Genomic DNA, 24,634 nt, shown 5'->3' with positions numbered 1-24,634 from the left:
AAAGGCCTGCACCCTCCCTGGACCCTGCCATCCTCCTCTGGGGCCCTGTTTTTGCAGATCCACATCCAGCTTAGAAAGGCTCGAGGCAGGAATCAGAAAACACAGCAACATACACCACATTGTGCTTTTACACATTTATTTCCAGACTCAGTTTCTTCTCTCGTTTGAGTCAGAGGATTAAAGACGCCATTTGCGGCCGGGCGCGGTGGCTCACGCCTGTAATCCCAGCACTTTGGGAGGCTAAGGCGGGCGGATCACAAAGTCAGGAGATCGAGACCATCCTGGCTAACACGGTGAATCCCCGTCTCTACTAAAAAAATATACAGAAAATGAGCCGGGCGTGTTGGCGGGCGCCCGTAGTCCCAGCTACTCGGGAGGCTGAGGCAGGAGAATGGCGTGAACCTGGGAGGCGGAGTTTGCAGTGAGCTGAGATCGCGCCACTGCACTCCAGCCTGGGCGACAGAGCAAGACTCTCAAAAAAAAAAAAAAAAAGAGGCCATTTGCTTGGCTTTTGAATTGCTGGGACTTTCCCTCTTGCTGGCTCATTACTTTTCATCTCCTTCTGGAACCCTCCACAGAAACATGACCACATGTCCCAGTTCCTGAAGGCAGTTTACAGCCTTGCTGCCCTCCCCGAAGCCCCTGCCTGCCCTGTGCTGCCCACCAAGCACCTGCCTGGCCCTTCCTCCCCATACTAAGCACAGCTGGTGTTTTGGCACCAGCTCCCCCAGAAATGTCACCCCTATATAACATGGGACCTGAACAAACCAGGTATGACGGCAAAGGAGTTCAGGAAATGCCACCTCAATCTATGCCGCACTGAACTTAACTGAGGGGAGTTGTGAAACGGCAAATGCTGGGAGGGGCTTTCTCTGTACATCTTCATCTGCCCAAAGACAGATCCTCCAGGACCTCAACTGCCATGAACCCCTCCCCGGGGAACCTCATTCACCACGGAACCGAAGGCTCACACGTCACGCCTGGATACTCTGTTGCAGTGTCACCTGTTCTTCCCAGGGCTAAGTTCATGTACCCTCCCCTAAGTTGCCCCCATCCCCTTTCCTGTCCCCTGTGAGGGAGTACAGAAGCTTCTCCATCTCACTGGGTTTGGAGGTATCGGCTCTTCAGTGTGATGCTCCCATGCATGTGAAAAATTCATCTAAGCTCTTCTGTTAACCTGCCTACTGTCAGTTTATTTCAGACTCAATTACTGAGCCCCAGGGGGTGGAGAGAACATCTTCCTTCCTCTCTGAGAAGAACCAATGCCACGCCCGCCCCGAGGCTGAAGAATCACCCAGGCAGCTGTATCACAAGAAGGTCTTAGGACGCTGGCATGGCGCTTTCTCAGTGACTCAACACTTGCCAACCTGGAGTTGAGGTTCTAGAAAGCATCACAGAACTATCTCCAAGACCAAAAATGTAGCTACTCCTCGAGCCAGCCCTCCAACAGCCCAGCAGCAAGTCTGTTCCCTGGAGGTGGGGAGAAATCAGGGAGGGATGGAGGAACTCACTACTGAGCTTCCATCTGTCACAAGCTTGCAAAGCACACTTCTCCCAAGAGGGGAGGGACAGCAGAGCTCATGAGTGCTATGACCCCGGATCCAGCCAGGCCGGGCAGAAAGTGGGGTCCCATGTCAACTACACCCCCACGCGGAAGGGCCTGCTGGGGAGATTGGGGGCGAGCAGAGAATGAACTTCAGGCAGTGACTAAGAAGCTATTCTAGAAAGTAAGGCTTTCCTCTTCATCCTTTGTCACTCAGAAGTCCTATGACATCAAAGAGTATCTTCTAAGATTAGCCACCCAATATTAAATAGCCCTCAAAGACAGCTTACCGTCTTACTCATTTTTATATTACGAAAGGAAAAGTGAATACTAGTTGGTTTGCTGTTTCCACTTTCATCTCGTGGGGGACTGTCCGCATGTGTTTGGCTTTATACTGCCTTTGGAACCCCAGCTTCCTCCCTTATGAGATCCTGTGTAAGTGGAGGCCACACGTGAGACACGACCCAGGACACCTGTCGCACACAGGTTGACTCCTGCTGCCAAGAACATGCCCACCTCACCTTGCCTTCTTCAGAGCAGCTACAGAAGGCATCATGGCAACTACTAAGAGTTGAAATGAAACGGGCAACACTCCAATCTTATTTTGAATTCCATTAGAAAGTCTTCACACTGGGAGTGCCTTGATGGTAGGATGTGAAAGCTGTCAACGCAGGTGTCTTTTGTATTCATTGCCATTGAGATATTTTACAGTGCTGTGTAGTCTCGGTAGGACAGGCTGTGCGAAGGCTGCAGTGGGAATTGGCTTGCGCATTTTTAACTTTACAAGTGCTCTAGCGCAACTTAAGTTCAAGTTTGTTTGTTTTTTGAGACGGACTCTCACTCTGTCGCCCAGGCTGGAGTGCAGTGACACGATCTCGGCTCACTGCAAGCTCTACCTCCCAGGTTCACGCCATTCTCCTGCCTCAGCCTCCCGAGTAGCTGGGACTACAGGCGCCTGCCACCATGCCTGGCTAATTTTGTATTTTTTTAGTAGAGATGGGGTTTCACCGTGTTAGCCAGGATGGTCTCGATCTCCTGACCTCGTGATCCACCCGCCTCGGCCTCCTAAACTGCTGGGATTACAGGCGTGAGCCACTGCGCCCGGCCAAATTCAAGTTCTTTACCCCCAAATATACCATGTTAGCATAACCACTGCTTTAAAAAAATGCTGCTACTAGTGTATGATTCTAATGCAATTTACAGAACTGAAATACTGGGGGCCAAAAGTAGATGATAATAGCAGACAATCTGCAGCTCACACACAAGGCTAAATCAAGGGGCCAGGTCCTCCTCCGATCCCTGCTCTGATGCTGCTTTCAGAGGCCTTCAGAGACCACCCCACACCCTCCACAGCTACTCCCCAGCCCTGCTCCCATTACCCACTTCACGTATTACCTATGCATTTATCTATTCATTTGAACATCCCTCCCAGTGGAATCCGTTTACACTTATATTTGCAGTGTGTAAATATCTGGGTTATAATGCGAGAAGCAGGAGCCAAAGGCTTATTTGTAATAGTGTAGACAGGAAGCAGCCCACGTATTCTCAAATCCCACACTGAAGTTCAAAGGAACTTATTTTGACTTACTGAGGAGTCCCTGCTGGCTAACTAAATAAAACCAAAACTCACAGAAGCACCAGGGGACTCAGATAGGCCAAGGTTTTCAAACCAGGCTTACAGGAACATCGAACATTTATACACACAGCACTTTACAAAACCACCTTCACACAGGAACTCACTTGCCTGCAAAACAACCCTGTGAGAAACAGGGCAGGTTTTACTAATTCCCATTTTACTGATGAAGAAATCGAGGCTCAGAGATGTTTGACTGTGTCTCAGGAGCTTCAAGACAACCCCCCTCTGCTGTCTTCAGTGGAGGGCATCCAAGCTGTGCCAGACACTCGGCACCCACCTGCTCTTAGGGCTGCAGGCAGGAGCAGGAGGAGCACCCAGGAGGCACCTGCTGCTGCCAAGAGCAAAACCCAACCCCAGGGACACAGGCAGATTCCAGAGAAACTAATAAACTAGTTAAAAGACAAATATTTTAATCTAGTTTCCCCACTTTAAACTAAATCATTATTAATACAGGTCACAAATTGCATTTATTGGTAGACATCTAGAAAACAATCAAAAGTGTATATATTTCTCTCTATAGATCTTATTAATAAATTTTATTTGGACAAGAGAACTTGTGCCACAACAGTTTAAACAGCATGATTAAAGACTGCAGCACTCCCAAGAGTGGTCACAGGTATGTACAGTATGTGAAGAAGTTGCACCTCAGAGCTGATCATGATCAAGTTAAAACACCAGACATACATTATACGTCTAATAAATTTCCTTCAGGTCATGACCAGCATGAAAAAATCAGACACAGACACTCAGCAACCATTCTGTAAATGTGTACAGCAATATGCTGCGCTTAAGAGTTAAAGTCAATCCTACTTGTGTTAGCATCAGGCCCTTAGGAGATGTAAAAAACCCCTCCTTTCCCATTGGCACATGTCAGAAACGATTCACACACAGGGCTGGGCTGGACAGCTGGCCACAGAGCCCAGCAAGTCCTTGCCTGGGAGAGAAGAGTTAGGGCTGATACTGAAGGTCTCTTTCACATCTGGGCACACGTCTGCCTTCAGGCTGTAAGAATTTCATTTGTCGACTGTTAAATAAAACCAGGAGAAAGCAATGCAGGTCTCTGGGAATCTCATCCCTTCCATAAGGAAAATGCTCTGCCAATTCAAGTTTCATTCAGTCAGGAAGACACAAGGATTTAAGGCTTCGGTGACAATTATAATCCTCTGAGAAATTATTTCCCCTTAAAGTCAAGATAAGATAATAGTGTTTACTGTACTTTCTCTTGACTCTTAAAATCCCTGGTATTGGGTGTAGGCAACTTGCACCTGCAATGAAGTCCGCAGGAGAGGAAGGTCTCTCCTCCCCTGAAAGCTATCCCAGGTCACATGCGTGGGGAACACCCACTGAACCTCGGCTCTCATGGAAGCAGGAAAGACACCGAGATTCAAGCCTTCTAGTAGGTTGAGGACGCTGTGCTCATGGCATCTTCGGAGATTTTCGTACTGGCAGGGTGGATGCTTGCAAAATACTTGACGTCGCTGTCACGGTCCATCTGAAGAGCCATGATGGTCTGCTCCACAGCCTCCTGGTGGCAGCTGGCAGAGGCCAAGAAATAGTCTGGAAATGACACGTGCACAGAACAGATGAAACCAGTCCAACGGAACATTTCAGAGTTCCATCAAGTACGCGTATAAACAGTTAAACTGGGTATTGCTACAAGTACAAACAGGCCACACTGAAAGAAACATAAACAGTAATCCAAACTGATTTGTTATAGGAAGAAAAAGTGCCAGAATAAAAAGAGTTATGAGATTTATCTTGTTTTTATAAGACTAAATCTCATGATATTCAATGACAGCTAAGGAATATTAAATTAATAGACAAAAACATCACACTTCTTAGCTATTAAGTAGCAGTGAAAGAAAAACGCTTCCAAACCCCAACTACAAAAAAAAAAAAAGGAGAAAAGAAAACAATATTCATTTATCCTTATTCTTTGATGTCTACTACAAACTTCTTTCTGTGCTTCATTCATCCGTGCAACTATATTTATGAGGTGCTTTGGGCGGCGGGGGGCGGGGGGTCGATTAAAATAAATAAACCACCTTTAATCTTGAAGATATTATAATTTCCTGCAAAACAAATACTATGGGGCATCTGTCTCTTGCCTAATGAAGAGGAGGGAGAGCAAACATAGGTACCAGCCCCTATACTGCAGATTGCAAGTGGCACGCTGCCAGGCAATGGTTTGCACATAAAAAGAACACCCAAGTTTAAAAACTAAGTTTTAGGTCAGACACGGTGGGTCATGCCTGTAATCCCAGCACTTTGGGAGGCTGAGGCAGGCAGATCACACGAGGTCAGGAGTTCGAGACCAGCCTGGCTAACATGGTGAAACCCCGTCTCTACTAAAAATACAAAAAATTAGCTGGGCGTGGTGGCGGGCACCTGTAATCCCAGCTACTGGGGAGGCTGAGGCAGAAGAATTGCTTGAACCCGGGAGGCAGAGGTTGCAGTGGGCTGAGATCACACCATTGCACTCCAGCCTGGGTGACAGGGCGAGACTCCGTGTCAAAATATCTAGCAAACAAAAAACCTAAGTTTTAAATGATAAAAATGATAGATGCTTACGATAAATAAACTCCAACTAGAACAGTAGAGGGCTAATTAAAAAATCCCTTTCATCTTGCATGCCCTCTTGGGAGAACCACCAGAACAACTAAAGTATTTCCTTCCACCAGATTATTTTCTCTGAGCAGACAATACTTCTGCTTTGATATCTGTTGATCCAGCGCAGTGCACAGACCTCTTTCTCTACTCACACGCTTCTTCTAGTAGAGTCACTACCTACCTTTTTCTAGCAGAGTTTGTCTTAATGTCTTTGCAAGCAGCACTCGCACATTAGGAACCCTGTCGTTTGCTAAGGTTAGCAGGTGCGGCATCAGATGCACAGCAAACTGGTCCATGGGAAGGCAGTCATCCTCAATGACAGTCTGGGGAAAAGAAACAGCTACTCTAGGCTTCTCGGTCAATGCAGCCAAAAACTCGACTACCGGCTAACAAAATCTCCGAGTGACCACAGGTACAAATTTTAGTTACTGCTTTTCAACCAAAATTCCAGGTACTTGGGAACTCAAATAAAAAATTACATAATTAACTGCCCACATGGACAGACACAGTTTTTAAACTGCTCTACAGAGACCTAGAGTGTTCATTCACACTTTCATTTTCACACCTGCGCTCTGGGTCCCAGAAATGAGCACCCTCTAGTGGGAACCGTGGTATGGTATATGTGTGCACAGCATGTGTGTGGTGTGGTACATGTATGTATTCCTGTATAATATGCAGTGAGGAACGGTGAGGAACATGCATGTATGTGCACTGTGAAATGTACATATACACACGGCTGAATGTGTGCAGAGCAGAACATGCACATACCAGGCATGTGGTGTGTGGTGTGGAACATACACATACAGCAGGCACGTGGGGTGTGTGTGGTGCATGCCAGTGTAAGGAGGGGCTTGGCTAGCTGGGAGAGAGGGGCCAGCCGATGCCCAACAATGGGGGCAGATGATCCTATAAACAGCCAGGCTACCATAAGGTTCTGTTCCTTAAGAATAAGGAAGAGAGTGAGAGAGAGGTAGGAAGTTAAAGAAGACATTCTTCTAGGAGAAAAACTCATAAACAAGTAAGCCCAGGGCCTCGCTTACCTGGCAGACAAAGACAAAGGCTTGCCGACCAGACCACTTGGGACATCTGCCAAAGTTCTCCACAAGCTCATTGATGAGGTCCACTCCGAACGTTGGTGGTGTTGCCGCGTGCAGCTTCTTCACCATCTCGCTGACCTGGGAGGGTGCGCATGGAGAAGTGAGGAACAGCTTCCATTCTAGGATCTTAGAGTTTGCTGATCTAAAATTTTAAAAGTTCAATACATACCAACTTGTAGGAAATCCAACGAACAGAAGAAACTTTGTCTGCACACAGATTCAGAGCAATGGGACGTAAGTAGTCATAAACATCTCTGGGACTATATAACTCTAGAAGTAAAATCAGCTGTCTACAAAAAGGAATTACAAAAAGACAACGTTTAAAAATCAGCGAGACAAATGAAAATAGGTTACCCATTTAAATCATCTGTAATACTGGATTACTGAGCACCTGTCTCAAACATATGCAAAGAGGAGCGATTAAGCAGACCTCTCCTATACAGTTACTCCAGTCTCTGTGTATCTGGAAATGCACTTACATGCTATTCAAGTTCCTTAGAGTGTAAGGAAAACAAAAGCTGTAGAGTTCTGCATCCATGGGGACTGAGACAGAGCAAAGCACTTCCTAGTATGTTCAACTGGAACATGGCCCACACTGATCCATGGTCACAGTTTGGAATGTGCTGAGAAGCTTCCATCTACAATCAAGTTTCTCAGTAAGAAGTCCCCGCAGAGGGAGGGAGTCCACTGTGTACCTGTCAAGGCTCTGAGGAGCCTTCCTGGAAGGGATTTGCTAGGGATAACAGAGGGAGGGTGTCCTCCAGCAACCTTCCCATCACATCTGAGGGGCCCTGAGACTTTCATGACATCTACCAGGCTAACCTGCAAGCTTCAATGATGGCCTTGAAGAAATACCTTGGATGTGAGACTTTTGCCTTTCAGATTTTATGTTCAAGATGATTTACATTTCTAATAAGTACGAAGTCAACTGTAACATGAATATAGATTATGCAGCAATGATAAATGCACCTGTGTATACAAATATGCATCCTGAAACAGACACACTTATTTTCTGACAAAATTCAAAATAAAAATTCCAAACAGGACATCAGTTTCTGCTTAGAATACAGAAAACTGCCAAGAACGTCACTGACCCTACAGTAGAAAAAGCTACATAAACTTCAAGATCTTTTCTTGAGCCCATCAGAGAGCTGGGGTTGCAAAGCACACAAATAACCTAACTTCCCAAGACGGGAAAGAGAACTGCCCCTCAGCAGAGCCCGGATGGACAGGACACCTGCTAGCACGTAACGGTAGGGAGAAATCAGCTCGAATTGTAGCCAGCTGCCCAGGGCCAGATGGTGGCTGGGACGAGTATGGGGTGGCTCAAACAAAGCCAGATGTCCCCAACACAGGGAGCTCACATTCCTAGGCAACCTTCTGACTTCCACAGGGTACCTGCCTCCCATGGGTGCTTCAAGAAAGATGGTCAGGAAAAACAGGACAGATTTCTCATAGCAGGCAGAAGCAACTGACAGACAGCCATGAATCATCAAGCACTCTGCTGGGCCCTTTTCTCATGCAAAGCAAAAGGCTTAACCTGCTGGTGGAGGGGCCCCAAAGCCTGTCCACCCTGTGGGCCCAGCAAAAATACTGCAACTGTGGGAGAGGAGAACTAATGCTCCTTATTCCAGGAGGAGCTGCAGGAAGTCCTGCCCGAGACCAAGCACAGATAGGAGGTCCCACCCCATTACACAGGGGTGCAGGTACCGCTAAATGCTGGGTGGAATACTCACACTAGAAGACCACTGGTACCCCAGCTCCCACCCTCAGCAAACAGCAATGGTAGTGGCAGCCCACAGCGAGAAAAACTGAAGCCCCAAGTACACTGAAGGTAACCACAGCAATGACAAAACGCAAACCCAGCTTGCTCCTGACTAGATGTACTCACACCCCGGCACTACATGGCAGAAGAGGAGGCGGGCATTTTGAGTCAGAAGTGGGCAAGCCAGAACTCAATGGAGTGGCATCTTTAATATACTGAAAGACAAACTGTCAGCCCCACATTCCATACTCAGCAAAGACATCATTTGAAAATGCAGGTGAGGTCTATAATCCAGAATATATAAAGAACTCTTACAACTCAACAACACAACTTAAGATAAACAACCCAATTTAAAAATGTGCAACAGACTTGGATAGACATTTCTCCACAAAATATATACAAATGGTTGACAGGCTTATGGAAAAGTGCTCAACATCATTAGTCATTAGGGAAATGCAAATCATACCACAATGAGGTGCTGTTCCACGCCCATTAGAACAGCTGTAAATGATACACGAGTGATGGATATGCTAACTGCCCTTATCTGACCACTATCTGATATGTATTGCAACATCATTACATACCTCGTAAATATGCACAATTATTATTTGGCCAATTTAGAAATATTTTTAAAATTTAGTAGAAAAATAGGTGTTAGTGAGGACACAGAGAAATTGGAACTCCCATACATTGCTGATGGGAATGTAAAATGGTATAGCTGTTGTGGAAAAGTCTGGCAGTTCCTCAAGAAATTAAACACAGAATTACCATATGGCCTTGCAAATCCACCTCAAAAGAACTGAAAACAGATTTCAAATATTAAATCTTGTACATAAACGTTCCTAGCAGCACTATTCACAAAAGACCACACACCCAACCCAAATGTTCCTCAACAGATGAATGCACTAAATGAATGTGGTATGTCCATACAATGGAATATTACTCAACCACAAAAAGGAAGGCAAGTTCAGCTAGAGGATATAATATGGAGGACAACTGAAAACACTGTTAGATGAAGAAACCATGCCCAAAAGGCCATGTGTTATATGACTCCACTTGCATGAAATGTCCACAACAGGCAAATCCATAGATAGCAGATGCTTATTGGGCATGGGTTTTTCTTTTCGGGAGGTTAACATTTTAGAACTAGATAGAGGGAATGGTTCCACAACACTGTGAATGTACTAAATGTCATCAACAGCAAATTTGGCTATGTGTATTTCACCATGATAAAAATAATATAAAGATGAACTAAAGACATTTTCAAGAAAAAAAAAAAAAGGCTGAGGAAATTCACTGACAGTAAGACATGTATTACAGGAAGTGTTAAAGGGCTAGAATACCACATAGAAACTTGGATCTACACAAAGTAATGAAGAAACTGAAAAAACGTAAAAATGAAGTAAATATATACCCCTCCAAAACATAATCTAATAAACTGTGAGAACTTACTCAGCCAGTTCAGCTCGAAACCGCCAATTTCTACTATTATCTGTCACCAAAAACTCCTGAAGTTGATAAAGATATTCTCTTCTTTTGTCAATATGAAGAAGCTAAAGTAACAAAATAAAAATATTTACCAGGACAAGGTACAGACATTATTTCTTTTATCAAAGTGCTTAAAAACAGACTGTAAGCAATATGGTTAATTCTTCTGAAGAGGAAATGTAGTAGCTGTATATAAGTGTTTTAAAATTTGGTATTAAGTTTATTTTTCCCTGAATAATTCCATTTGCCTTCAGGAATCACCGTCTTGTCTGGAAATCTTTGTTCCTTGTGCCTATCAATGAGCCACGCTAAACCCCACAGTACCCCGGGCACAGCCTGATGACAGGACTTGCCCCCTTTATTCATATGACATCCTTGTTGCCATGGCCCCGCTTAAGGCAGTAATTATGCTCTTAACCATGTGTGTAAGCCCTGCGTGTGGCGCTGTGACAGCACAGGGTAGGCATTCAGTATCTGTTGAGAGAAAAAAAAAATGTATTCCAATAGCTGCTCTATAAATATTTAAAGGTAAGTTTATAAACAGAAGCAAACCAACCTAACTGTGCATCAGATGGAAAACAATCACGCAGGGAAAAAAGCCAAAGTGTGAACTGACTACTTTGACCATACATCTTCACGGGACGTTCTAAGGACAGAATGTGCTAGGAGTCCTGAATATTATGTAGTTGATTTGATGTGGGAATTATTATTGGTGGAGTAATTCTGAAACTATTTCATTTATGTTGTGTAACTGAGCAAACAACTAATTTTTTTTTTTTTGAGACAGAGTCTCACTTTGTCGTCCAGGCTGGAGTAGTGCAGTGGTGCAATCTCGGCTCACTGCAACCTCCACCTCCCAGGTTCAAGCGATTCTCCTGCCTCAGCCTCCCGAGTAGCTGGGACTACAGGCGCGTGCCACCACGCCCGGCCAATTTTTTGTATCTTTAGTAGAGACGGGGTTTCACCGTGTTAGCCATGATGGTCTCGATCTCCTGACCTCAGATGATCCGCTCGCCTTGGCCTCCCAAAGTGCTGGGATTACACGTGTGAGCCACCATGCCCAGCTACAACTAAATATTATACATTAATGTTGTTAAAAACAGACTTTTTACCAGGAGTAAAAAGGAAAAAATACATAAAGTGAAGAGAGAAAACGGTATTGAATTGGAAGTAGTTCATAACAATATGAAGTTAGTAATTTAATTTAAAAAAAAAAGCAACACACCTCCTAGCTACTATCTCCTGAAAAGACCTAAAAGAAATGACAGGCCAGGAGCAATGAGCACTTCCAGTGCCTGGATCTCAGTTTCTAAGGACCATTCTCCACTAAAAAGGACCACAGTTCCTTGGAGAAATAGCTGACTCCAGGCTGGGACAAGGAAAGGGAAAGTTGAAACTGAAAGTACTGAAGCACTTAAAAGTCAAAGGACAAATCAAAGGACACAAGAGGCAGCTTTAAGGGGTCCCCACTAGTCAAATTTGATGCTCCAAATAAATGACAGAAATAGCTTCCATCATGTTGAATTTTTAAAATCCGAGAGGCCACACTAATACTAAAATAACTTTCGAAACCAGGGAAGGAGAGAAGGCACAGGTTATTTTTACGTGGGAATGTTACTTAAAAACAGAAGGAATGGCCGAGCGTAGTGGCTCACATCTGTAATCCCAGAACTTTGGGAGGCTAAGGCGGGGCAGATCACTTCAGCCCAGGAGTTCAAGACCAGCTTGGGCAACATAGTGAAACCTTGTCCCTACAAAAAATACAAAACTCAGCTGGGCGTGGTGGTGCGCCTGTGGCCCCAGCTACTCAGGAGGCAGAGATGGGAGGATCATCTGAGCTGGGAGAGGTGGAGGCTGCAGTGAGCCATGATTGCATCATTACACTCCAGCCTGGGCAACAGAGTGAGATGAGACCCTGTCTCAAAATAAGTAAGTTAATTAATTAAAAAAAAAACCAGAAAGAATTATGAAAACAGAAAATCACTCTTTCACAACCAACACAGTTAACTGATTCAGGTAAGAACCATGTATAGATGCCTGGATATGAGAGCACTGGTGAAGGACTCTAGAGAAAAAGATATTTAGAGTTCTAAAGTATCGCCTCACCAATTCTCTATTAACCGCAAAAGGTAAAAGGTCATTTTATAATGGAGTTGTCAGCCTTCTCGTCACCAATGATGGGAAGAGCCAGCACCACATTAGCCCTGATGTGACACATTCAGAAAAATACATGACAACCCTCACAGGTTAACATGTCTGCAAAAAACACCCCGCTTACCCAGAATCAAATTGTGTAAATTCAAATTGAGAGTAATTCTGTAAAACAACTGGTTTAGACTCCTCAAAAATGCCAGTGACACCTAGATTTAAGAGGACTAAAGAAAGATAACATTTAAATTTAATATGCACTTTAAGGGATTCAAAATTGAGTGGAGAAAAACTATAAAGGACAATACTGGGACAATCAGAAAAATTTCAGGCCAGGCGTGGTGGCTCACGTCTGTAATCCCAGCGCTTTGGGAGGCCGAGGCAGGCGGATCACAAGATCAGGAGATCAAGACCATCCTGGCTAACATGGTGAAACCCCATCTCTACTAAAAAAAACAAAAACAAAAACAAAAAACCACACAAAAAATCAGCTGGGCATAGTGGCATGCACCTGTAGTCCCAGCTACTCAGGAGGCTGAGGCAGGAGAATTGCTTGAACCTGGGAGGCGGAGGTTGCAGTGAGCCAAGATTGTGCCACTGCACTCCAACCTTGTGACAGAGCGAGACTCCGAATATGATCTACATAAAATATAAAATGGTCTCAATGTTTTCGTTTTTTACTTTTTTGAGATGGAGTCTTGCTCTGTCCCTCAGGCTGGAGTGCAGTGGCATGATCTTGGCTCACTGCAACCTCCACCTCCTGGGCTCAAGCGATTCTCCTGCCTCAGTCTCCTGAGTGGCTGAGACTACAGGTGCCTACCACCACGCCCAGCTAATTTTTTGTATTTTAGTAAAGACAGGGTTTCACCATGTTGGCCAGGCTGGTCTCGACCTCCTGACCTCAAGTGATCTACCCGCCTCAGCCTCCCAAAGTGCTAGGATTATAGGTGTGAGCCACTGTGCCCAGCCTCAATGTTTTTTTAAAAGGGAGGACTACAATTACTTCTATCACTCAAGCCTTAGAATTATCAGAGTCAATTTCAAGGCTAAAGTCTAAAAACAACAACAGTACTCCAGGAGCAAACAATTTGTAAAAAATCAGGGCTATTCACTTTGGAGACCACAGCTCCTATATCAAAGTAGTGAGGGCTAAAGGTAAATTCTCAAGACTCCTGAAATACCACACAAAGCCTCCAAACTTAATACACAGTTGACCTTCAACAATAGGGGTTTGAACTGCATGGGTCCACTTACACTTGAATTGTTTGTCCCAACCAAATGAGGATTGAAAATACAGTATTCCTGGATGTGAAACCGGAGTACATGGAGGGCAGACTTTTCCTATACACGGGTTCCACAGGACTGGAGTACTACATGGATTTGGGTGTGCATGGGGGACCTGGAACCAATCCTCCTGCATATACTCAGGGATGACTGCAGCTAATGATTTTTTTTAACATACATTTCATTCAATAATTTTGAAAAAGAAAAAGGTACAAATGTCTGTAAACTATCATCTAATACTGTTTTAAAAGTGAAAGTATAATTATGGGACCATTTCTTTTTTAAGTCACATCTTAACATCAACTTATGGCTATATTTTCTTACATAGAAACACACAGAAACCTCTCTTGGTGATAGCAGAAGATAAAGATTTAGATTATAGCAGAAGATAAAGATTTAGATTACAGCAGAATTTTGTTGTGTTTTTACGCAAAAGAATTTAAAAGTTACCTTCAGAAAATCATGCAAGTGTTTAAGGACACCTATCCTGACTTCATCGAGGTCTTTTAAAAATCCATTAAAAATTGGAACCAGATCTGCAGCTGTCAACTGATCTCCAAGAATAACTGCAAGCTCGTGGATGGAGAATGCTAGAGTTCGTCGAACTTTCCACTGCAGAAATGAAAACACATTAGTAAGCTAACCACAAAGTACTCAGTACTTTAACTGTTAGGCAATATACAAAGGCTAATTTATATATGAATGTTACTAACCTCAAAAAATTGAATCAGAATAACAGATACTAACTTTAAATGCCTAAATTATGCATCGAAAAGTGTAACAGAAAAATTTTAAATCCCTACCTAGTATGTATTATCTTCCTTTCATTTATGAAGAACAAATGCTTAGAAATCATTAAGTTTTTGTAGCTCTCTGAACATCGGACCCTGACTCTGACAGTGCAAAAAGAACATGCTCTGTTATTACTCTTAAGCTCTTCCATACATAATTTCCTATAACACTATGTACATGCTAGAACATGCTGATGTACTGAGGCTGCACATGGACCAAAGGCTCTCTAGCACCCTCCCCGGTTTACTGTTCCCCTTCAGATTCCTGTACAGCCAAACCTTGGATTAAGAAAAACAAAACAGAACAATAAAACTTGTTTTTAAGGAACTGGCAATTTAAGAAATATAAGACTAGGGAAATCTGCATATAGCCTTGGAAAAGAAACCTTCAACAGAAATGTGTTGCATTTATAATAATTTTAAGTTAAAAACATCCTTTTCTCCATGTTGCCTTAATTATAAAATTTTTACATAGTAACTTAAAAAGTTTTACCTAAAGAGAAACAGTTTAGAGCAAACATTATATGTCCTTTCCCTTCCCCCCAGAATCCACTCTTGAAATAAAATTTTATGCCCAAGTTCAACATATAAAACAGATGAAGGCAGAGATGTTCTGATGGAAGAGAGGGGCAGCAAAGAGAAGAAACTGCCCATCCAGATTCTGAGCCATCAGAGTCACCCAGGTGCCCCGAAAGATACATCCCACGGGAACCCTACAGTTCTGTAGAATAAAGACTGAAAACACGAATACACAGGACAAAGCACTCTATGGAAATTGGGCCTTTGTGGTTCCATGACCAGATGCAGCACTTAAGAAGTGTATGAACACAGATAAATTCACTTCTTCTGGGTCCTGGTTAAGGATAAATTCACTTCTCCTGGGCCCGGCTTTCCTAACCTCATAGGTCAAAGGAGGAACTTGACCTATCAAGATTACTTCCAACTTACAACTTGCTGAGTCAACAGCACTGATTCCTTGAAAAATACAATTACCAAGAAGTTTAAGGAAAAGTCATCACATTTCAGTACAAATTAGCCTAATCAGACTGCTTTTTTTTTTTTAAATTTTTTTTTAAATAACTGAGAGATCAACTTCACTGAAGGAACAGGTGTGTTCAAAGAGGGGCAAACTTTGTTTATACAGAAATCAGCCCTGGCAGGGGAGGTTAGGTCATTAAGCCTGGGAAGAGGTCACGTGAAAGTCACAGATGTCCAGACAAAATGACGTGAAACAAGAGTTTACCTTGTATCTTCTGCTGAAAGGGGTTGGGGGTGGTGTGTGGGGATGAGGAGAGAGCAAGAACCACGGAACTTCTCCTGTCTGTACTGCAATGCTCAAGGCATGCAGGGCCCAGAACTTCACATGCGCTAGTAATACTGTAGTTCTACTACAGTTTAAACAAATATTTTCGGATCTAGTGTGCAAATCAAATAAGCATTTATAATACTATTTCTAGGTGAAAAATTAAATCCTATATTCGGAACAATTAATTTACAGATAAACTCTAGATATAATACATTTTAAGTTAGGAATGTAGGCATGTTGAATGTGATAACAATTTCTAATGCTTTACATAAAAATGAAGAAGCCAAATTGTGGGGCTCTGACAGTGCAAAAACAACATGCTCTGTTATTACTCTTAAGCTCTTCCATACATCATTTCCTGTAACACTAAGAACATGCTAGAACACGAACAGAAATTCTTTAGGTTACAAAAAGCAAAGCACTGTGCCTTCCACATGCACGCTGTGCTGATTCTTTAACTGCTTTACTCGCCTGCATGTCTGAGGCCAGAGTCTCGTACGTCTCTCTCAGGCAGTGCCAATTCTGTCTTCCGAGTGTCAGGGCCACACCGGGGAGGCTGTACGCACAGTGCTTAGCAATTTCCGTGTCGACCGTCTGTGCGCGAGAAGGGTCAGTCATAGATAAGTACTGATCTAACAACGCCTGAGGGACAACATCCTAATGGAGAAAGAGAAACCACAGTGACTGAGCAGCTGAGATGCATTTTGAGCAGTTTAGACATAAATTGGGCAAAATTATTTTTAAATATATAGATTTTAACATAGCATCTCAAATAGTTGAGAAAAACCAATGTCAAATTTTCAGGTATCTAATAACTAAGAGATACGAAAAACATGCTAAGGGAAACATATATGAACAAATAAATGCAACTCTAGGAGAACAATGAATAACATCTCAGCTCAAAGGAAAATTAGAATTAATTACGAAATTGAAAAAACATATTAAAATAACACCAGCACCTTTAAATGTAGGCAGAGATGACAATGTTTGTTATAACCCAGCAAATGCAGAATAACAGGTGCTCTGCACGATTTGCAACATGTTCATTAAAAAAACAAAAACCAGCCAGGCACAGCGGCTCACACCTGTAGTCCCAGCACTTTGAGAAGCCAAGGAAGGTAGATCACTTGAGCCCAGCGTGGGCAACATGGTGAAACCCCGTCTCTACAAAAAATTAAAAACTCAGCCAGGTATGGTGGCTCACACCTGTAGTTCCAGATACTCGGGAGGCTGAGGTGGGATGATTACTTGAGCCCAGGGAGGTGGAAGCTGCAGTGAGCCGTGACAACACCACTGTACTCCAGCCTGGGCGATAGACTGAAACTCTGCCTCAAAACAAAAATAAAAACTTGTCTTCTTTAGATGAAAATTTAAGCAATTATTTATACAAAATTGAAGTGCACATGTCTAATTATTTGTATATATGTGAGGAAAAGAAGAACATATTTGCAATCTTGCTTAGGTGTGTATAATATAGCTGTGGAAGGATATAAAAGAAAGGTAAAACTGGTTGTATCTCAGGAAGCAAAATGGATGAGTGGAGAAGAAAAACTGAGAAGGGAACATCACTGAATGCCTTTTAAGTATCTTGAATTTTGAGCTACGTAAACGAATTACCCATATACACAAAATGAAAATGGAAATAAACTCATTAAAATGAGATTTGAAATATCGAAAATGTCTATAAGTGGGGAAAAGCATGTTTCAAAACACTATTGTTTTGAATACTGATTTCATTTTTAATAAATAAAATAAAAATTGGCTAGATGTGGCGGTGCGCATCTGTAGTCCCAGCTACTTGGGGGGGCTGAGGCAGAAGGATCGATTGCTTGAGCCCAAGAGTTCGAGGCTGCAGTGAGCTGTGATCTTGCCACTGCACTCCAGCCTGGGTGACAGAGCTGAGACCCCATCTCTAACAACAACAACAAAATAAATATACCATTTGATCCAGGAAATCTACTTCTAACAATAATAATATAGTCCTAAGGCTGGGTGCGGTGGCTCATGCCTGTAATCACAGCACTTTGGGAGGCCGAGGTGGGCGGATCACTTGAGGTCAGGAGTTCGTGACCAGCCTGGCCAAGATGGCGAAACACTGTCTCCACTAAAAACACAAAAAATTAGCTGGGCATTGTGGCTCGCAACTATAGTCCCAGCTACTTGGGAGGCTGAGGCAGGAGAATTGCTTGAACCCAGGAGGCGGAGGCTACAGTAAGCCAAGATGGTGCTACTGCACTCTAGCCTGGGTGACAGAGTGAGACTCCATCTCTAATAATAATAAGAATAATAATAAAGCCATAGAAGCAAACAACACGTATAGACAGTCATGGTGAATGTAGCACTGCTTATAGCATCAAAGTGAAACTACAACGAGTAGCATCTCCCACAGTGCCTTCCTACGACAGAGACCACGGGTGTGGCGGACACTGTGCATGCGGCTGCGAAGGTGTAGTAGTCCTGGTGTGCTTACAGGAGAGGTCACCAGGTCAGATTGTTAGAAGAGAAAAGAAAAGAGCAAGGCAAGGCATAGCTACCACATTTCAATGATTCCGTGAGCAGTTTCCCTGCAGCTTGTTACTGACGGCACTTTTAAAATTTTCATATTTTTTCATATTTTCATCTCTGAAATCGAGCTGTATTTTATAATTATTGGCAATGTGAACAAGAGGAAATACCTAGGTAGGATGGGATGACCACAGCTGTCTTCAATGATAAAAAGAGGCACATGTGTATGTTTATGTGCCCATGAAAATACATGAAGGAAGATAACAAGGTGTGTGATCGTGGTCACTCTGAATGAAGAATGGGATCACAGAGGTAGGAAAGGGAAGATTTGTGCTTCCATGTTCCTCTCTCTACTATTTCAATTTCCTTATGGAAAATATGACACACTAGTCATATTTTTTAGAACACTCATCATAAAGAAGGTGCAAATTAGGTCAGAAACGGGCTCTAAAAGAGGAATTAGGAACACACCCACAAAAGAACACATTTTTTGGTCACTTACTTGTACTTTAGTTCTCCTTTCCTCATCAGGGCTAAAACTGCTATTGTTGCTCAAGTCTGAATCGTTGTGAATATAGTGAAGAGTGGAGTCCATATTCTGTTAGGAAAAAATAACTACTTAAAGAGCTGTCCTGTCTGTACATCTTCATTTAAGCTATCTTACTAAGTTACTTACCTTTCAAGACTGTCAAAAGTAATAAACATATAAATTCCTCATGTTTTTAAAAGCTTACAAACATACCTAAGAACCTTCCCTACTTTAAATCTAACTTGCTGAATAGGCTGTCAAATGTATGAAAACCAATTCTAGAAAAATGAGAGTAATTAAAAACAATATTTGAAAGTAATTTTGAAATGGTCCAAACAGCTCAAATTAGCTTATTTACAAAATAGTACTGAGATGATTCTTTTGGTCCATTGTTTTAGAGACCATGGAGTGTCATATGCAGTTTTTCTTCTATTTCTATTCTTGGCTGTTAATATCTAATTTCACAAATTATATATATGTTAACAGCCAAAAACAGTAACAACAACAATAACAACATAAACACCTTCTAAAATGCAGATATATTAATACTATTCAAATCTCCAATAAATAGTCAGGGCTTTAATCCAAAGCAGTGGTATTACACAGATTTCTAACTATACCACATGCCATCTAACAGAAATCAAAACAGAAATGCACTAAAGCTCTAAGAACCCTCTTGCCAGCCCCAGTGTGTGCAGGTACTCTTTCCTGAGCTTCTCATTCAAGCCACTATGATCTGTGACCATGCGATTCTGGCAATCGGTGGTGCATTCCTTCTCCCCATTTGTATAAACAACAGCTAAGTAGCACTGATACCAAATAATGCTGGCTTGATGGAGATGCAGCAGGAAATTAGGGAAGGATCATAGAGAACAGCTACAAGTACACAGTGAAGATGATGCTAGGATCAGTACCCACCCTCACACTCCAGAGTCCAGATAATGTCACTGGCCCTCCGCAACATGGCCTCAAGTCCCGATCTTCTGCTCAGAATACTGTGTTGCTTGCTGCAGTGAAATGGTCCGATCAGAAACAAAGCACCTCTCCAAAAAGAAAAGGGAAGAGTTAATTATTCTTGATAAAGGGCTTTGTTTCCAGTAAGACTATTTCACTGCAGTGAGCTACATTAACATTGAGTCTACTAAATGGTCATATAGACAGAAGTGGGATTTACTTTTCCAGGCATTTCATATGACACTAATGTCACAAGGACAGGATGTGATGAAAACAATTACTTTATGCAAAATGAAGAGCTAAAAAATCAGCAACAAACAGAACATACAAACTAAAAGTGATTAGCTACAACTACTCCCCAATGAAAGACTTCTGATTCAAACTACTTTCATTTGGTAAACACTTTACTGAGTTTGTTACCTCAACAGCATCGCTGATTAAAGGCACAGAATCTTCTTGATTTATTTTACAATTTGGTAGCTCATTTACATCCAGTTCATCTTGCACATCACTTCTCTTCTCTATACTGACAGTCTCTTCATGCGCATCCAGGCTGGAGGCACGCAGTGCAGCGGACAGCACTTCTACTTGGGCTACAGGCAGAATAAGGACATGGACAAAGTGAGAAACACAATTGCAGTATTCTTACAAGGCTGTTCTCCATTTGCACTGTACGTTATCAATGAAATATAGACTTTTTTGACACTGCAATCAAAAAGCTGGAAAAAAATTTCTACTGTGGTAAATCATTAGTCCTTCAAGAGAAAAAGTAGAAAACTAATATGCTTTCATGAGATTAAAAATGTTTATCTGCTACTGTACATTATTCTGCGTTAGTATGAAAAGAGAAATGCTATCTAGTTGCTGGAGCTGCCTCCAGCTTATTAAAAGGAGTCAATTTCAGTAAAAGTTAACTATGTTTTGGTAGTGCATGAATCAAACTGACAAGTCTTACTTACTAAGCTATTTTAGCAGAAGAGCAGTCACACAAACCCTGCCAACATAAAACAATGGTAATTACAAAGATTCTTGTCACAGTTACATTTAAACATCTCATATCTTATTACTGCTTATTTTTCTCTAATTCTTTTTGAAAATGAGAATTGCATCTTCTCCCAAACACAACAATCCCAAATGAACACTGTCTTACTTGTAGCAAACCAAAAGGACAACTTACCAGGCAGTGGTTCAAAAATCTGGCAACTAGCATTGCCTATGTTTTGGGTTGCACCTTACTTACAGAGGTGATTCAAAATTAAGATAAGGCATTCTTCCTGCTCCCCAAATAAATCAGAAATTTAGCAAAAAATATTGCTTAGCATTTATTCCAAGTAACAATCCACTTGGATGTTCAAAATGTGAACATTTTAAATTCAAACATTTTAAACAAAACAATCAGTAACTATTTTAAGATAATCTATTATGCTGCAGCATTTATAAAATTTCTCATCTAAGTATATTAAGTGCCTGACAACAGACACGCAAGCAACATACAGGATGAGGTTCTAGTCTATTAGGTCATTACTTGCTAACTTAAGAAAATTGAACGTATTCACTCACAAAAAGTTGTAGTGGAATATTTTCATTATCTTCAGAATTTCGGCTGCAATTTTCACCAACCCTTTTATAATCACTTCAGCCACTCCCTTTTGGGATCACTCCCAAGCCAAACCAAAACAGTACTCAAAATAGACTGTACAAGAAAGAAAGGTTAAAATGTTTTGTCCCATATAAAGTGCATGGTGTGTGTGTGGGGGTGTGTGTGTGTGTGTGTATCATCCCCCATCCATTCTGTTCCCTGGAAAGTGCAGGCATACCTTGTTTTATTGCACTTTGTAGATACTACACTTTTGCTTTTTTGTTTTGTTTTGTTTTCTTTAAAGAGGTGAGGTCCCACTATTTTGCCCAGGTTGGAGTTACTTGCAGAAAGCTATTCACAAGGCATGATCATAGCTCACTGAAGCACTGAACCCTGGGCTCAAGCAATCCCTCTGCCTCAGCCTCCTGAGTGGCTGGGACTACAGGCACACACCACCATGCTGGGCGTGATAACTGTACTTTTTCTAAACTAAAGGGTCTGTGGCAAGCTTACATTTAGCAAGTCTATTGGTGCTATTTTTCCAACAGCATGTGTTTACGCTGTGCCTCTGCATTGCATGTTGGTAATTCTTGTACTATTTCAATCTTTTTCATTATTGTTATATCCGCTATGGTGATGGGTGATCAGTGGTCTTCGATATTACTATTGTAATTGTTTTGGGAGCTGCTAACTAGCCATACAAGACAGCAAACTTAAATGATAAGTGTGTGTGTTCTTACAGCTCTACCGACTTTCTTTACCCATCTCTCTCCTGTCTCCCTATTCCCTGAGACTCAACAATACTAAAATTGGGCCAGTCAATAACCCAACAGTAGCCCCTAAGAGTTCAAGTGAAAGGAAGAATAACACGTCTCTCACTTTAAATCCAAAGCTAGAAATGATTAAGCTTAGTGAGGAAGGCATGTCAAAAGCCAAGAAAACCCAAAAGCTAGGACACTTGTGCCAGTTATCCAAGTTATAAATGCAGATGGAAAAGTTCTTTAAGGACATTCAAAGTGCTACTCCAGTGAACACACAAAGAAGAAGAAGGAACAACAACATTATTGCTGATATGCAGAAAGTCTGAGTGGTCTGGACAGAAATCAAACCAGCCACAACGTTCTCTTAAGCCAAAGTCTAATTCAGAGCAAGGCCTTAACTGGCTTCAATTCTGTAAAGGGTGAGAGAGGTTAGGAAGCTGAGAAGAAAAGCTGAAAGCTAGCAGAGGTTGGTTCATGAGGTTTAAGGAATGGAGCCATCTCCATAACATAGAAGTGCAAGGTGAAGCAGCCAGTGTTTAGGTAAAGCTGCAGCAAGTTATTCAGAAGATCTAGCTAAGATTACTTAAGCCACTAAGGTAGCTACACCAAACAACAGATTTTTTTTTTTTTTTTGAGATGGAGTCTTGCTCTGTCACCCAGGCTGGAATACAGTGGCGCAATCTTGGCTCACTGCAACCCTTGCCTCCTGGGTTCTAGCAATTCTCCTGCCTCAGCCTCCCTAGTAGCTGGAATTACAGGCATGCACCACCATGCCCAGCTAATTTTTGTATTATTAGTAGAGACAGGGTTTCGCCATGTTGGCCAGGCTGGTCTCAAACTCCTGACCTCAGATGATCCACCCACCTCGGCCTCCCAAAGTTCTGGGTTTACAGGCGTGAGCCACCACGCCCGGCCCAGATTTTCAACATAGATAAAACAGTCTTCTATTGGAAGAAGATGCCATCTAGAACTTTCCTAGCTAAAGAGAAGTCAATGCCTGGCTTCAAAGCTCCGAAGGCCAAGGTGACTCTTGTTAGGGACTAATGTGGCTGGTGACTTTAAGTTAAAACCAGGCCAGGAGTGGTGGCTCACGCCTGTAATCCCAGCACTTTGGGAGGCTGAGGTGGGTGGATTACCTGAGGTCAAGAGTGAGAGACCAGCCTGGCCAGCATGGTGAAACCCCATTAAACAAAAAAAAAATCAGCCAGGCATGGTAGTGTATGCCTGTAGTCCCAGCTACTTGGGAGGCTGAGGCAGGAGAATTGCTTGAACTTGGGAGACAGAGGTTGCAGCAAGTTGAGACTGCACTAACTGCACTCCAGCCTGGGTGACGGAGTGAGACGCTGTCTCACACACACACACACACACACACACACACACACACACACAAAAAGGTAAAACCAATGCTCATTTACTATTCCAAGAATCCTGGGGCCCTTAAGAATTAGGCTAAATCTACTCTGCCTGTGCTCTGTCACTGGCAAAGTAAAGCCTGGATGAGAGCAGATCTATTTACAGCAAGGTTTGCCGAGTATTTTAAGCCCACTGTTGAGACCTACGGCTTAGAAAAATATTCCTTTCAAATTATTACTGCTCACTGACAACACACCTGGTCACCCAAGAGCTCTGATAGAGGCGTACGAGGAGACAATGTTGTTTTCATGCCTGCTAACACAATACCCATTCTGCAGCCCAAGGATCAAGGGGTAATTTCAACTTTCAAGTCTTATTATTTCAGGAATACATTCTGTAAAGTTATAGCTGCCATAAATAGTGATTTCTCTGATGGATCTGGACAAAGTAAACTGAAAACCTTCTGGAAAAGATTCACCACTCTAGATGCCATTAGGAACATTCACGATTCATGGGAGGAGGTCAAAATATCCACATTAAAAGGAGTATGGAAGAAGGTAATTTCAACCCTCATAAATGACTGAAAGGTTCAAGACTTCAGTGGAGGAAGTAACTGTAGGTAGGGTAAAAATAGCAGGAGAACTAAAATTAGGAGTGGAGCTTGAAAATGTGACTGAAATGCTACAATCTCATAATCAAACGTTTTCTGTTGTTTTAATTTTAGAGACAGGGTCTTGTTATGTTGTCCAGGCTGGAGTATAATGGCTATTTGTAGGCATAATCATAACCACTACAGCCTTGAACTCCTGGTCTCAAGCAATCCTCCTGTCCTCAGCTGGGATTACAGGCACATGGTCACTATATCCGGCTCTCCTGACCAAACTTGAACAAACGCCTCTTAGGATGAGCAAAGAAAGTGGTTTCTCAAGATGGAATCTCCTCCTAGTGATGATGCTGTGAACATTGTTGAAATGACAACAAAAGATCTAGAATATTACATAAACCTATTGATAAAGCAGTGGTGGTGTTCGAGAAGACTGACTCTAATTTTTAAAGATGTCTCCTGCAGGTAATATACCAACAAACACCATTGCTAGCTATGGATACATCTTTCATGAAAGGAAGAGTCAACTGACACAGCAAGCTTCCACGCTGTTTTATTTTCAGAAATTGCCACAGCCACCCCAGCCTTCAGCAACCACTGCCCTGACCAGTCAGCAGCCATCAACATTGAAGCAAGACCCTCCACCAGCAATGAGACTACAACTTGTGTAAAGCTCAGATG

At 42.5% G+C, this 24,634-nt stretch overlaps 1 protein-coding gene across 7 annotated transcripts in view; it reads right to left on the bottom strand.

Moving 5' to 3' along the window:
* Positions 1–3,569: 3,569 nt before the first annotated feature.
* PPP4R1 (protein phosphatase 4 regulatory subunit 1) overlaps positions 3,570–24,634 on the bottom strand; it is a 71,776-nt gene continuing 50,711 nt past the window's right edge. For all 7 annotated transcript variants that reach the window (XM_024235796.3, XM_024235794.3, XM_063716836.1 and 4 more), the window contains 9 exons: positions 20,077–20,249; positions 18,676–18,771; positions 16,140–16,325; positions 14,022–14,183; positions 10,104–10,204; positions 7,056–7,176; positions 6,830–6,964; positions 5,971–6,112; positions 3,570–4,736 (listed from right to left, as the gene is read on the bottom strand). In XM_024235796.3, coding sequence (XP_024091564.1) covers positions 4,573–4,736; positions 5,971–6,112; positions 6,830–6,964; positions 7,056–7,176; positions 10,104–10,204; positions 14,022–14,183; positions 16,140–16,325; positions 18,676–18,771; positions 20,077–20,249 — 1,280 coding nt within the window. In that variant the 3' untranslated portion in view covers positions 3,570–4,572. The remainder of the gene's footprint in view (positions 4,737–5,970; positions 6,113–6,829; positions 6,965–7,055; positions 7,177–10,103; positions 10,205–14,021; positions 14,184–16,139; positions 16,326–18,675; positions 18,772–20,076; positions 20,250–24,634) is intronic.

Source organism: Pongo abelii, chromosome 17 (genome assembly GCF_028885655.2).
Source record: "Pongo abelii isolate AG06213 chromosome 17, NHGRI_mPonAbe1-v2.0_pri, whole genome shotgun sequence".
Lineage (NCBI taxonomy): Eukaryota > Metazoa > Chordata > Mammalia > Primates > Hominidae > Pongo > Pongo abelii.
The sequence above is the reverse complement of the archived record's forward strand: the minus strand, read 5'-3'. Positions and strand labels throughout refer to the sequence as shown.